At 37.9% G+C, this 14,510-nt stretch overlaps 2 protein-coding genes across 3 annotated transcripts in view; one reads left to right on the top strand and one right to left on the bottom strand.

Annotated features, from left to right (window-relative positions):
* LAMB1 (laminin subunit beta 1) overlaps positions 1 to 640 on the top strand; it is a 70,341-nt gene extending 69,701 nt beyond the window's left edge. Inside the window, exon 33 of the mRNA XM_050936015.1 lies at positions 317 to 640. Coding sequence (XP_050791972.1) covers positions 317 to 453 — 137 coding nt within the window. The 3' untranslated portion in view covers positions 454 to 640. The remainder of the gene's footprint in view (positions 1 to 316) is intronic.
* The window catches only part of DLD (dihydrolipoamide dehydrogenase), a 235,916-nt gene that overhangs the window by 206,493 nt on the left and 14,913 nt on the right, over positions 1 to 14,510 (bottom strand). The window contains exons 5-14 of one of the 2 annotated variants that reach the window (XR_007772057.1): positions 13,999 to 14,068; positions 13,462 to 13,562; positions 12,936 to 13,079; positions 12,620 to 12,721; positions 10,238 to 10,428; positions 8,347 to 8,517; positions 7,558 to 7,747; positions 5,924 to 6,061; positions 5,023 to 5,112; positions 4,643 to 4,906 (exon numbers count right to left, since the gene is read on the bottom strand). Coding sequence is in view for 1 of the 2 variants with exons in the window: in XM_050936257.1 (XP_050792214.1) it covers positions 4,841 to 4,906; positions 5,023 to 5,112; positions 5,924 to 6,061; positions 7,558 to 7,747; positions 8,347 to 8,517; positions 10,238 to 10,428; positions 12,620 to 12,721; positions 12,936 to 13,079; positions 13,462 to 13,562; positions 13,999 to 14,068 (1,263 nt within the window). In the remaining variant the exon portion in view is untranslated. Of the gene's footprint in view, positions 1 to 2,432; positions 4,907 to 5,022; positions 5,113 to 5,923; positions 6,062 to 7,557; positions 7,748 to 8,346; positions 8,518 to 10,237; positions 10,429 to 12,619; positions 12,722 to 12,935; positions 13,080 to 13,461; positions 13,563 to 13,998; positions 14,069 to 14,510 lie in introns of those variants that run through there. The other variant, XM_050936257.1, reaches the window with a different exon arrangement.

Raw genomic sequence — 14,510 nt, 5'->3', positions numbered from 1 at the left:
TGCAACGATTCACTGCATAGTCTGACCATAACTGAGCCAACACACACACTAATGTCCTTTCAAGTCTGTGTAGAATCCCTAAGCCATTTTTACAACATGAATTAAAGGACACAGTTGTACGTTTTCATTTATCGGTAAGTACTTCCCACTGTTTCCACAGTATTATGAGACAAGTTGTCATGCCCAGATTTGTATAATCTGATCTCAGGCTTTCTAGCTCAAAGATATGAATTAATACTTTAAATAGGGATATGATTTTACTGCCCAAAAAACAGCTGCTAAGTCATCTGTTGGTTTTTCTCCCTTCCCCCTGTAGATTTGGAAAGCACATATGAGAACAATCAAAAAGTCTTGGAAGACAAGGCCAAACAGTTGGTGGAGCTAGAAGAAACAGTGCGCTCCCTCTTACAGGCAATCAGCCAGAAAGTTGCAGTATACAGCACCTGCTTGTAACTTGGAAAACAGTCTGGACCCAGTGTATCCTGGATGGGCTTAAAAGTATTAAGTTTGATTAAACTCTTTCTCATTGACATCACGCTAAGACCTGGTAACCTTGACAGGTTTCTCACTTTTTAAAAAGTTACAAAACCAAAGAGTAATTTTTTTTATGTTGAAAATAAAAACAGTACTTTTGTACCACTGTATGTATCTAGTATGATTCATTAACTTCATTGTTACTAGCTGGAATAGTAAATCAATTATTTCTTCAGCTTATGCAAATCTTGTTTAACCCAAATAGAGTACTATTCTAATAAAATCTTAGCTCCAAAAGGTGGGCTTTTAACAAGTTAATTTTGACTAAGGCGGTTCCATTTTCTGTGAAATACAGAAGGGTGACAAAACATTTTGGGCATGTCTACACTTACCAGTAGATTTGCACTGCTGCAATCGATACATCAGTTCAGAGGGTCTGGTGAAGACATGCTAAATCAATGGGAGAGCATTCTCCCATCAATTTGTGTACTCCACCTCTCTGAGAAGTGTAAGGGAAGATGACAGATGCTCTCCTGTCAACACAGCACCTTGTAGTGGATCTAACTCAGTCGACTTCAATTATGTTATTCATGTAACTGAAGTTGTGTCATTTAGATTGATTTAGGAGGGTAGTGTAGACCAGCCTTTAGAGTGAAGAACTAGCGTTCCTGCCTGGGAGTTGTTTTACTAGTCAGCATTTCCATTTGAATACTTACTTTCTACAGGATGTTCACTTAAATACAAATTAGCTGGTAGTTTTGACACATGTCCTTGTTCACAAACAATGTTTCTCATGTGGGTGTAGTATTGAGAGCAGTTTGGATTTCTAGCACCAGTGTCCAACCTCTTATTCATAAAGAACACAGGACAAGATGAGCTTTTGGGACCAAAACTTTATCAAAAAAGATGCTGAATCATGTGAATGGCTTCACCATCTTTTAAATGAATTTGTCCATTTGCCTTTGTACAGAGGCTAGTTGTATCACATCTTGGTTTTCTCTGCAATAGAGGGCAGAGCCCACGATGTCTAAAGACTAATGCACACAAACCAACACTGGTAGCCTGCATTGTCCAGGTATAAAGATTGAAAGACAGAGATGAGTATTAGAACTGTATACAAAAATCTCCTGCTTCAGTCATGTGAAAATGTTTGCAGAATAACTGCAGCAGTCAATGTGGTCTTCAACCATGTTAGCCAGTATCCTTGACTGCAGCATGAATTTAGCAAGACAAGGTGGGTGACGGAATATCCTTTACTGGACCAGCTTCTCTTGTGGGGAGAAAAGCTTTTGAGCTTACAAAGAAATCTGTCTCTCATATCCTGGAACCCACATGACTCCATACAACACTACATACATGAGTTTAAGGAAGTCTATTAAAACGTACTGCCAGTCATATTTTTCCCTAGGCTTCAGTTTGTTTAAAACTGTAACATATTTGAAAAATTTTCAAGTACATGGCTATATAGCAGCCAGCTCCTACTAAGACTTTCCAAAACATGTAACTACATGCACTGCATATTTTGGTAGTCCAGACATAACTATGCTTCACTCACTTATACTTTGACTACTGTTGGTGAAAATCAGGATGAGACTCAAGATCTCCATTGTATAGCACTGAAACAAATATTTTTGACAGGAAAAATAAGTTCAGCTAAAAATTTTTACCCCAATCTCTATTCCCACTTTACATTGCTATAAGTATCCAATTTATCTGCAAGGATTTTTTTTTTGGGGGGGGGGGGGGTATGTATCAAGTTCTCACATTGTGTTTAATTTCTTGCCAACATCAAGCATTTGTTAGAACAGTTAAAGGAGTAACTGACAGCAGGTCTGTATGCTCTCAACAATGTGGTTCTTAGTATCCTTATTTTACTTCTCTACCCTTTACAAATATTCCTTTGTATGAGTAGTTGGGGGAGAATTATGGAGACAGAAGAATGATACATTAACAAGATGTGAGGGCTTGAATTTTATTTATTTAGAGAGGTTAGGGAGAACCAGGCCTCCAAACACATTAGTAAGTAGTAGAGCTAGTCAATTTCTGAAGTTTTGTTTTGACAAAAACAAGATGAAATTTGTGAAAAAAATTCACCCTGGTGTTCAAACAGGCATAGAGCACTTAAAAAAAAAATTTCACAAGATGTGAAAAAATTTCCCATTGTTTTGGCCAGCCCTAGTAAGTAGAGAGCAGGTATTCCGCAGAAGGGACATATAGAAAGGGGACGACTCCAACGAATTTATCCAAAAGGCAGAGGTGGATTAGAAGTAAATATGTCCTGGATCCACTAAAATGTAAGGCTTTTTTTCCCATTCCAGGTGTCCCAGAGCTCTCCTCCCGTTTCACAAAACACACTTCATCTTTGCTTCCCTTGGGGAACTCCTTGCTATCACCACCACGTAAACCCATGTTTATTCCGGCTCTCTCACCAACTCATGGGTGCATTCAGCCAGCTCAGAACACTGAGACAGGCTCAAAAGAGGGTGCTGGCCTCAATCCACCTCCACATATACTGAAGACAGGTCAGAAGAGACAGAAAAGCATATTAATTTCAGAGTTTTGCTATTGTTTAGTTTCCTAAAAATACTGAGTAGCCAAATGCTGATCATATTTCCATTATTCAAAATAGAGAACAGATCAATACAGAGTTCAGTAGCCGGAGGATACTACCACCAAAAGTCTCATCATGCAAACACAAAGTTGACCAGATCTCGTGCAACTTTTTTTTTTTTTCTTTTAAAGCATCAATTGAGCATGTTCCCTCCCATTAGGGTTTAGAAGCAATGACTGCATCTGACACCAAAACCTATCAAATTTATGCTTTGGGGAATCAGGACAAAACAAGAGCCCAGTAAATGAAGCCCACAAGGAAAACAAACAAGTTGCTCCCCTTGGGCAGTTTCCCCTCACACAATCATTGTGCGAACTGCAGCAGTCCACAGTGATAGACTAACTGTCTTATCCATTTGTGCATTTCGTTCATTCATACCCAGCAGTTACCTATCACTTGCACACAAGAACTTGGCTGGTTTCAGGGACAGACAGGCACAGGCATTACATGGGTCTCCAGAAATGCTGGAGCTCAGTAGTGCAGCTCTAGACCAGTTCTGGTGACCTAGTGGTAAAAACACCCACAGCCAGTCTGCACTTGCACCAGTGAAGCAGAATCTGTACTAGAGCAATGGTAGGAGAACTTCAGAAAATCCTCAGTGCAGACGAGCTGAGGGAACCGCGATAAGGAGTGCATGGAGTTAGCTGCAGAACTAACCCTTCTATATCAAGCTCTCTGTCAAGCCACCTACAAATACTTGAAATCCCCAGCCAAAATATGAAACATTCCTGCTGCAGGAAAACATATTAAATAGTAGAGGCGAGAACAGACAAAACAGAAATAAAAAGAAGGGAAACAAGCACCCTAGAATCTGCTGTGGAACTGACATGGCACCACTGCAGCCAGTATGTTTGGAAAGTGCAGAAAGGTGCCTAACCCCATCTTTGCCCAGGGTGCCATTGCACTCAGATCTAATGTTGCTTAGCCTTCCACAAACTTATGTTTTTAAAGCACTTCAGGATAATTTTAACCATCTCTGAATGATGAAAATTCCTTAGAAATGAGAAGACTGATACGATTATGTGGCAATAACATTCAGTTAATTTTTCTTCACTGAATTTTCATTTCTCCATAAACGCTTGATTTTTTTTGCAAGTTAAAGTAGAATTTTATAGACGTGTTTTCAATATGAAAACATGATGCATGGAGATAAAGGGTACCAACACTGCCAGACTAGCTTTCTACAAATAAAGATAAGATTCAATTCACCTGCAGTAAACAGCCTCATCCAAATAATCCCAACTCTACTAGATCAAAGTAACCAGTAGGTTTGGTTACTGCATTTCAGGAAAGAAAGAAAAAAAAAAGTTAATATATAGTGAAAGATTTCACATAAAAGAATGCCACAACATCTTTGCACCCAGGTGACAGCGGCATTTTGAAGTGCCAGCATTCCACTGGAATATCAATATTTCAAATAAGAATAAAGCAGATACCAGGACGGTATTAGCCATGAGCTGTGGCCGGCGTTCCTCATTATGCTGTGCAACAGTGAAATGTGTTGTTTTTTTTTAATTGTTATCTCTTAAGCTTGTTTCTGAAATACCCATGATGCACAAACAAGTTTATTAATATACAGCAACTGGATAATTCCACTTGTTCCAAACTCTGTGTGTTTAAATATTTGATGTTTAAACAAAAGAAATTCACTTAATTCAGTTCTAGAAATACTCAAAGACCCAGTCTTCTGCAAAAGCCAACAGTCCATTTTCAGAAGAAATGTGTTATATATGTACAAACGATTGTGCTTGCATTTTAGAAGTTGATAGCTTTGCCGAAAGATGCTGCTAGGTTTGCTTCCCTGAAGGCTTCCGAAACAGTCTGCAGGAAGCAAAAACAAAGGTAAAAGTCATTAGAACAGAATGAAGGGACATATGCTATACGCCAAACATGAAGAAAAAAATTACAGAATGATAAATTACTTAATGCCAACTTACTGGATGGGCGTGGCAAACTCTGGCTACATCTTCACATGATGCTCCATATTCCATAGCAAGAGCAGCTTCATTAACCATCTCCCCAGCACCCTGTAAATAACATGTATAATTAGTGCAAACTGTACAATTGCAAAGACATGTAAACTATGCACAAGCTTTTCTAACTTACTAGCTGGCTATGAACCAGCCAGCTTGCCTGTAGGCTTTGTCTTTTGCTAAAAAACTAGTCAGATTCAGCAGTGCTAAGTATTAGCATCTGGTTAATTTAGTCAATGACTCTGTCCATACCTGTCAAACATACACAGTATAGTTGAGAAAGGATAAAAATACACAACAGTTGCACTGTTCTATACTGCTATAATAATTCACACCAGAGTAAATGATAGAATGCAAGCATACATACAACCAAAAACTCGTTCTTGATATTGATGGCAGTGGTGAACAATACCCTAATTGTATACAAATTGCCAGGAAGGCAAAAGAAATGTCATTCTGACCCATGCTTCTCTTAGTTATTATTGTTTGAGATGCTAGCTGTTTCCACGGCAAGGATCAACACTTCACATTGTTCTGTACTGCCCCCTCCTGGAGACTCAAGGAGAAGACCTGATTAACCCAAAAAAAAGTGGCATCCACCCTTTCTTGGTCAGAAAATGATGAGGTCTAATTCAGAGTTAATAAAGTATGTAAAATAAATACTAAATACAGTGACTTCAAGAGACTCAAAGCTTGGCCTGATTTGTGGTTTGTTTTGGTTTTTTTTGGGAAGGACACTTCTGCCTCTCAAAACCTGGTACATTTACATTTTTCAGATATACAAAAACACAATTCTTAATGTATTAGTTATCACCATTGGAGCCAAGAAATCGGGAAAGAGGTTCCCATTTTTAATCATACTCACTGCGCCTAGAATGTGAGCACCCAGCATCCTGTCTGTTGTTTTGTGACTCAGTATCTTCACCAAACCATCTGTGTCAGCATTAGTCTTAGCTCGGCTGTTAGCGGCAAAAGGAAACTTTCCAACTTTGTATTCTGTCCCCTACAGAATATAGGTATGGGTCACTGACAATTCACACAGTGTACTGCAGAAACAAATAGTGCACAAAGGACTAGTGAATGTGTATATTGCAGGAGTGGGTGAAGGTTGTATTGTGCAGACGCTGTTCAAATACACAAAGAAGACAGTTCCTGCTCTAAGGTGCTTACCATCTAATATACTCAGCATAAATTATATTAATACACGTTCATAAATTCAGGTATACTTCATTTTTCACTTGAAACTGTAGCTTAGATGACCTATTTGACTAATCTAAACCCTTGGTTAGCTCCCACCTGACTGACAATTATTACATTGTACTATTTGCATTGCTCTCCATTCATAAAACACTCACAAATGTTTAACATCTGTTACCAGTATAAGATAAAACATGACTCAAGAATAGTAGTTCATTAGCATGAATTGTAAAGGAGTAACTGCTCCATCTTACTTTGGACATGAACTAAAGACATTCAGCACCATTTAAATTACCTTTCACAAGAGACCAGTTTAGAGCTCTTAAATTGTTGCTTCATATTTGGAAAAATCACTAAAGAGAAACCACGAATTCAAATGTAAATAATTAGAACAGGTGATGATTTCAAATCAAGTATTTTCTTACTGCAAAGACGTGTTATACAGATGCCAATTTATCAAAAAACAAAACCAACCAACTCACCTCCACAATCTGGCATTCCCAGCTAGGCAAGACATTTTTTTACATTTACCGTTCCAAACAAAGCCAATCCTGCCCGGGGGCAGAGAAGCTGTGCTTGGAAAGCAACAGCGAGACTGCAAGAGGACATATTTTGGTGTGGCACTATTTACTATCCCTGGTGCCCTATTCACAGGGCCAGCTGTACTCCCACTTCCAGCAGGAGTAGTGGCTTTTCAAGACAAGGTCTGCAGCAGATCCCATTCTGATGGCACTAAGACCTCATCTACACTAACTACAGTATGTACTTGCAGACTCTTCCCCTAATATATGCTTTTCAGACATCCAATGACTGTGCAGGTACAGACTCAGTATGCTAAGCATAGTGTGCTTTGAACCACAGCGTGCAGTTGCAGTTTACATGCCTGCTGAATGCACTGCTCAATAATAGCACATAGCTCCCCAAACACTCATGATAAAGCTAAGCCACAAAAAGAGGTCATTTCAGACTAAAAGCTTGTTATAAACTGTGAAGAGTTTTCCCCCTGGGTTATGAATTGCATCTGCTTTACATAACGTTGGCAACAGGGAGAGATGAATATCATCACCAAACAACAGCTATTCGATACACATTGCTAATGGGTGAACTTTCACAATGACTCAACCCTGTTTGATGCTGAGATACCAGCCTTATTAAATCAGAACGCTGACAGAGTGAATACATGACATTGTTCTTGGCACACATATCTATGGTGATTCAGAGCAGCCACAACCCATAAATGCATTTACTTTAACTTATCCAAGACCCTAAAGTAATATGATCCAAAGAGAAACCAGACAGTACCTCCTCTTTCAACTGTTCCTCTGATTTGCCAACCCAGGCAACTTCAGGGTGTGTATAAATCACTGAGGGCACACAGTTATAGTCAATGTGAACTGCACCTCCAGCTATCCCCTCAGCGCAGATAATGCCTTCATCCTCAGCTTTGTGAGCCAGCATCGGCCCAGCAACTACATCACCAATAGCATAGATGCTATGAGACAAATGAAAAAGAGCAAAACATGGCTGTTTAAAAAGTACATGTGGAGAATTTTAGATATATGATAAATGTACTTTAAACATGTTTGTAAATAGAAAGTCTAACAAAAACAGATGAAAATAATTGCTCAATGTGTACTGCTTCTGTACTTAATTTGCTAGGTTAGCCCTCCAATTTGATCTGAAGAGCTATTTTCTATAGATTAGCGCTAGTTATATTTTTTCAAATAACTTTATAAACTTTACTGTAATTTATTAAATGCTTACTTTTCATGTGACCTGATTTAACTCGAGAGAAAACTAAAGGCCACATCCTGTATACCGCTCTGCCTCCTTTGTGCTTCTAAAACGCCATAGGCAGTAGCAATTTATTCGGAAGTGTAAATTTGAATTTTCCTTTCCTTAGATAAGTTAAACTATCGTCAGCTACTATTAAAAACAAAAAGGAGTATTTTTGTAGAGTAATGAACTTTTTTCTTTCTTAATAAAGATCTCTCATTCTAAATAAAAATCCTGTTATCTTTGCTAGGAATACGTGAAGTATAATGTGACTATTTGGAAGCTAACAAAAATTGTTTTAAACATCTTGCTTACTTCGGAATTTTGGTTTGGAATCGGGTATTGATTGGGATTCTACCCTTGTTATCAAGTTCAATTCCAATATCTTCCAGCCCTAGGTTCTGAGTAAAAGGACGTCGACCAATGCAAACGAGTAATACATCACAGGTGATTACTTCTGTCTTTCCATCAGCAGCTGCTTCAATACTGAAAGATAGGAGGAAAAAAAAAACAAAAAACTCTCAACAGATACCATTTACAAGAAAACATGAAGATGTTAAATATCATTGAGACCTGGTAACTTCTTTGACTAATCAATACAGAGATACTAGTGAAGAGGAACGGGCATTGAAAGGTCTTAAGAATATCAAAATGGGACTTGCGGTTTAAGTTCACCTCATACTACAATCTCTTGTTACAATTAAGTGATATACTAAACTAAAGCATAAACTATGAGTTTCATAAATTTACACAATTACTTGAGAAATATTTTATCCTACATTCTCTGTTTTTATACTACAAATACTGAAACAATAGCCACAGCATTGTACCTCTGAAGTTAGAGAGCATTGTGGAAATGCTTGAAATCACTCTCTTGCAGTGATTCACAGTTGCAGATGGCAGGGATCTCAAGATCTTTTCAGAGTTCATCTATATCAGAAATCTGCTAATATATTGAGTTATACTATTTTATTTAGGTCGATAAGCTGCTCCCATCACCCCAATATCTGAATGTTTCTGAGGTTAACCATGCTCAGCAGGTCATTTCCTTTCATGTGGTCAGTTCTTCCTCTCTGAGCTAAGGACAAGGGTATGCTGTTTTATTTCTCTGTTTGTTATGGATAAGTGTACAAAGTGTAATTTCTGTGTACAGTCAATGTAACTGTTCGTTTTTCTTGTTCATTAATAAACCAATACTACTTTTCAATTTAAAAAAGACTTTACTCCTTATGTTCCTTCCCACACCTGAATTCATAGTCATTTGAAAAATCACTAGTGCTTGCAGTGGAAAATTATGTAGTAAGAGTTATATTGTGAGACAAAATTTTAACTTCTAGATGGCACAGAAGCAAATAAGTTCTGAAGACATTAAAATTCATATTTCATGTTAAAGTTCCTTGGTTGCTAACACCATACAGGGAGAAAACAATCTGAAAATACAGGTAAAGCATCAAAGTGTGTTTTTTTTCACGAAGTATCTGTTCTGTATGTTTTCATATCAGCATTTCTATTAGAAATCCGTTCTGTGGGTTTTTAGTTTAGTTATGAAAATACATTACTGGAGAGTTTACTACCTTCTATTCTGGATTGCTCTCCTTGCCTCTAGAAAATTTATAATGGACAAAATGACCCTTACCTCAACACCAGTTACCAAAGAGTCAAGAATTAATGGATTCATGGAGATGCATCCGCTGAAGAATAAAAATACTGATTTTGATGCTGTATCAGAGGGAACGTTTTCCAATAAAGGTGAGGTTTTGATTTTGTTTCTGCTATTAACTTCACTAAGACACCAATGTCTTTACCCTGGCAACTCTTCAGACTGAAGTCAATGCGAGTCTTGCCCACAAAGGTGCTGTAGGATCAGGGAAATAAGGGCCTAATTTAAACTTCCAAACTGTAAGGTATTCAGTAGTGACTGAAATTGCATCCTCCAGTCACCCCGTCTGGTATTAAGACAAATACTGGAGTTAGAAAAAAATATTTTATATCCCTGTGTCCACTGTAACAACTGAATAAGTTAGGAGTACAGTTTAAACCAGACTTAGCTTTGAATTTAGTTGATGTTTGGATTCATGTCCCACTGTCACTGTTTGTACTTTTATTTATACAGTAAATTATATCCAAAATCTAAAGCTGTACTTTTAGTTAGATTTCTGGTAGGGAAGGATGTATCAATCCTATATTTCATGTGTTAAGCACTTACGAAACATCAATATTTCCATCTGGCCTCTTGGTGGCACCAGTAACCTTGGTATTTAGTTTAAATTTGAGTCCTTGTTTCTGAAGGATGCGCTGAAAGTTTTTAGAGATCTCCATATCAATACCCGTTCCACCAACATGGCCCAAGAACTCAACAGCTGTCACATCTGCACCAAGACGCTGCCAAACTGAACCCTGCAGTCAATACAACAAACCATTATTTTGTTTTTAAAAATAAAGAGAAAGAGAAACTGCAATCTTCCATGATTTAATATTTACTGCTTAGATTTAAGTTCTTCAAAATAGGGCAATGCATAGCATAACAAGGCGTTCACTGGGGCACTACAATGGTGATAAACATGATGTGCGCCCATAATTCCACCTGGGAATACGTATGTATTACATTGTTTACATGTATTACAGTCACATGGACTGTGACCTTGTGGTGCTAGGTGCTGTACAAATTTGTAATAAAAAGTCAATCCTTATCCCAAAGATCTTATAGTCTAGGTCAGGGTCTCAAACATGAGGCCATGGGCTGAAGTTATTTCCTGCAGCCCGCCATAGACGCCGACTCCACTGGCAGCCAAGCTCCCCTCCTCTTCCAGCACATCACGTCCCCACTCCTCTGCCTACCTCCCAGTACTTCCTGCTGCCAAACAGCTGTTTGGTGGCACTTAGGACTTTCCAGGTGGAAGGTGGGAGGGGCAAGGAGTAGGGACATGGCACGCTCAGGAGAGGAAGTGGAGAAGAGATAGGGCCAGGGCGAGGATTTGGGGAAGGGGTTGGAATGGGTGGGAAGAGGCGGGGCCTCATGGACAAGACAAGCAGTCTAAGGTATGAAGTTCAGCATATATGATTCTTTGCTGTGAGTAGTTGGGAAGAATATTTGTTAAAAGTGGCAAAGTATTTTGTATGAATAGTTACGTTAAAAAGTTCCTGCCATTACAGCTATGTTGATAGACTGTAAGTGTAGATAATTATCAGCGTTACTGACCACATAAGGAATAGTTACAGGTGTTTATATTTTACTAAAACCCCTCTTCGCATTACAGTTTTTAAAAAGTTAATACCTTGACTTTCAATAGCATACTATATTACTCTTCATTTTTTTTCATTTTTGACTATATTTTTGTATCGTTGTATGGAAAGGTTTCAGTGATGCGGCCTTCGGGCCAATGTACTAGTCATCGTGTGGCCCTCATGGTGATTTGACTTTGAGATCCCTAGTCTAGATCAATAAGATGAAACGGTGTATGAAACAAACGTGCAAAAGTTAGGGAACAGGAATGGCGAAGGGAGGACACACAATAACATAAGCTCATTTCCATGCAGACTAGCTGTGCACGCTACTTAGCTCACTAGTTGCCTTGGCAATAGAATTAAATGTTATATATAGACACCTATCAAAACAATGCCAGATAGCTTTAATTTTACTTAAGAGAACTCACTGTCCAAGTTACTGCCCCAAAAAGTGCATAAGCAATTGCAAAAGCAAGAGCTATCATCATCATCACCACCCTTGCAAAAATCTACTTGTCCTAAGCAAGTCTCCCCTACTCACACCCATACACTTCAGAGAGAAAGTAAAATATTGCTGTTTTTCCCCATTAAAATCAAGGTAAAAGGCTGGTGAGCAGATTTTGTGCCTGGGTTGGCCATGGCATGGTCTGACCAAATTTTCAAGATAGCTTTGTAAGGCCAAAGAATGCATTTTTAAAATATTAGATCTATGTGGGGATGGGCAGGGTACAGGGAGAGAAAGGGGACAGACCTAGAAGTGCTGCATGGCCTCTTTCAATCCCAAAATGTTACTCCATTGGTTATTAGCGATGATAAACATCCTATCAACAAGATTTCCTGATCTTAAATGCTGCAAGTGTGTTTATGCTTCTAAAGGTGCTAAAATGACAGCCCTTTAGAGTGAAGTTCTCTATTAATGTACAGAGCAGGTTCAGCAGGGGCAACTGCAGTGCAAGCTTCCCCATAACACTGAACTGGGAGGGCTTTAAAAGCAAGAATGTACTTCAACCTTTATGCTCATTCAATCCTTCAACTCTCTGCTGAGACTGCCAACAAGTTACATTAGTTTTAATAATGTGGACACTTGTCCACTTAGAACTAAACTACAACCTGGCTTTTCATATAGACTATCAACCAGCCATCAGATCACAACTCTTGCACACTGCCAACGTGGGATGATCTAACCAGTGACTTGGAGAGGAAATGCTCTCTCTCTCTCACACATTAAAAATTCCCTCAGCCATATCATCCCCTATTAAATACTAACACAATGTACAGATTAATATTTGCAATTCTGTGCCAAATGGTTACATCCTGTTTCTTTATCTACGAGAAGCGTAAGTTGTATGAATAAGCCTCTTACCAACTCCACACCAATGACTCCTGCACCAATTACAACCATCTTTTCAGGGACTTGTTTCAGGGATAGTGCACCAGTTGATGATACAATTGTGTCTTCATCAATCTAATAATCAACAAAGGAGAAAGCTTTTTACCTCCTCAAGAAGGACGTTTACACAGAATTTCTGTACACTACATAAAAAATTCAAACTGTCTAAAGTAGCTATCTCACAGCAATAACTAATAAGCTACAGAAAATTGTTACTCAATAATGACAACCAGTAATAACACAACAATGAAAAACACTGTACCATTAAAGGTCACTATTTAAATTATACCGTAATTCCAGGGAACGGAGAAACTTCTGAACCCGTGGCTATGAGGATATTCTTTGTATTGATAACCTGAGTGCTACCATCCTCTTTGGATACTGTGACTTGGTTTTTGCCAGTTATTTTTCCAAATCCAGGCACATGTACGACCTTTACAAATGAGAATACAGAAAATACAAACTTTCACAATTTAAATTAATGCATAAATATTTTACAACCAAAATAACTTGAATCTCAATAACTCTCTGATGAAGCATGAATTCTCCACTGACAAACTAACCTTGATATCACTACATTACAAACTGGAAAATAATGCGACACCCTTCTTTTAAGAAAAGGAAAAAATAACTCTAAATATAAAAATAGTGAACTGCAGATAATCAAGTCTTCCAAAAAGTGAAGCGGTTAAACTCCATCATTGCTGATCATTCATTACCCATTCTAATTAATCTCTGAGGTGAAAAGTAGATTTAATAGAAAAGGAGAAATTTACCCAGAAAAATAATATGACAGACAAACAGCCCAAACTAACCTTGTTCTGTTTAAACAAATGGGCAATTCCACCTGTCAAAGACTTCACTGCACCACTTTTCTGCTCCATCATCTTCTCTAAATTCAAGTGGATTCCTGTAACTATAATTTTTTAATACAGCTTTACTTTTCCCTTGTATTTCAGTGTCTTTATCCATCTCTTAACTCAAAAGTTATCTGAAAACAAATAAGTTCTGTATGTCACAGTAAGATGTGCGGAATGACCCCCACTAACTAGGCTAAAGACAGCATTCAGCCATCAAAATACAAAAAAAAACCTTATATTTTTCAAATATGGCTAGAGGCCAGTTCTATTTTGTTGCAGCAATAAATGAAACATCTTAAGTCACAATTATCCAAGAAGCTGATTTCAAGGAATAGAAACAAGTCTCTAACATTTCAGTTGATTTTGGAAAACCTGCTAAGTTTTCTTACTACCTATTCAAGCAGTTAAAGTAGTCAAAGATTTGCATATTTAAAAGACACTGTACGAAACCATACTTGTTTGCAGTGCCACTAACTTGTACTGCATACTCACTTTCAATTCCTCTACTAGCAAAATCCTTTCCATGGGCCAAATGATACAGATGTGAGTTGTTCAGCAAAGCCTATCACACAGACAAAAAGAATTCATTAGTATGGAATCAGAGAATATCATGTTAAAAACTTTCAAGCAGCTGAGATCACTGTTCATTCCAACATCAGCAGAAATTATTTTAGTGCTAGTTTTCAATAAACACTTTCACCATTATCACTATGAAACCATTATTCAAAGGACACAATTTCATTTTATGTAGTATATTTTATATAAGCCATTTTCCAAAATTTTTCAGCATTAAACACAGTTACAAAGTTAAACTGCAAGCAGATAGAGAGCAAAATTAAGACAATTAAACGAGAGAAAGAAAAGCCAAATTCAAGCCGCATTTAATTCTGCTGACTTTAACAGAGTTAAAGCAGGCATGAATTTGGCCCAGTAGATTATCACTGAGAATTACAATAATATGGAGCTTCAAGACAGACACAATTAGCATGTTCCAGAGACACAGA

This window comes from Gopherus flavomarginatus, chromosome 1 (assembly GCF_025201925.1).
Source record: "Gopherus flavomarginatus isolate rGopFla2 chromosome 1, rGopFla2.mat.asm, whole genome shotgun sequence".
Taxonomy (NCBI): Eukaryota; Metazoa; Chordata; order Testudines; family Testudinidae; genus Gopherus; species Gopherus flavomarginatus.
Note: the sequence above shows the minus strand (reverse complement) of the source record. Positions and strands in the feature narration are given on the sequence as shown.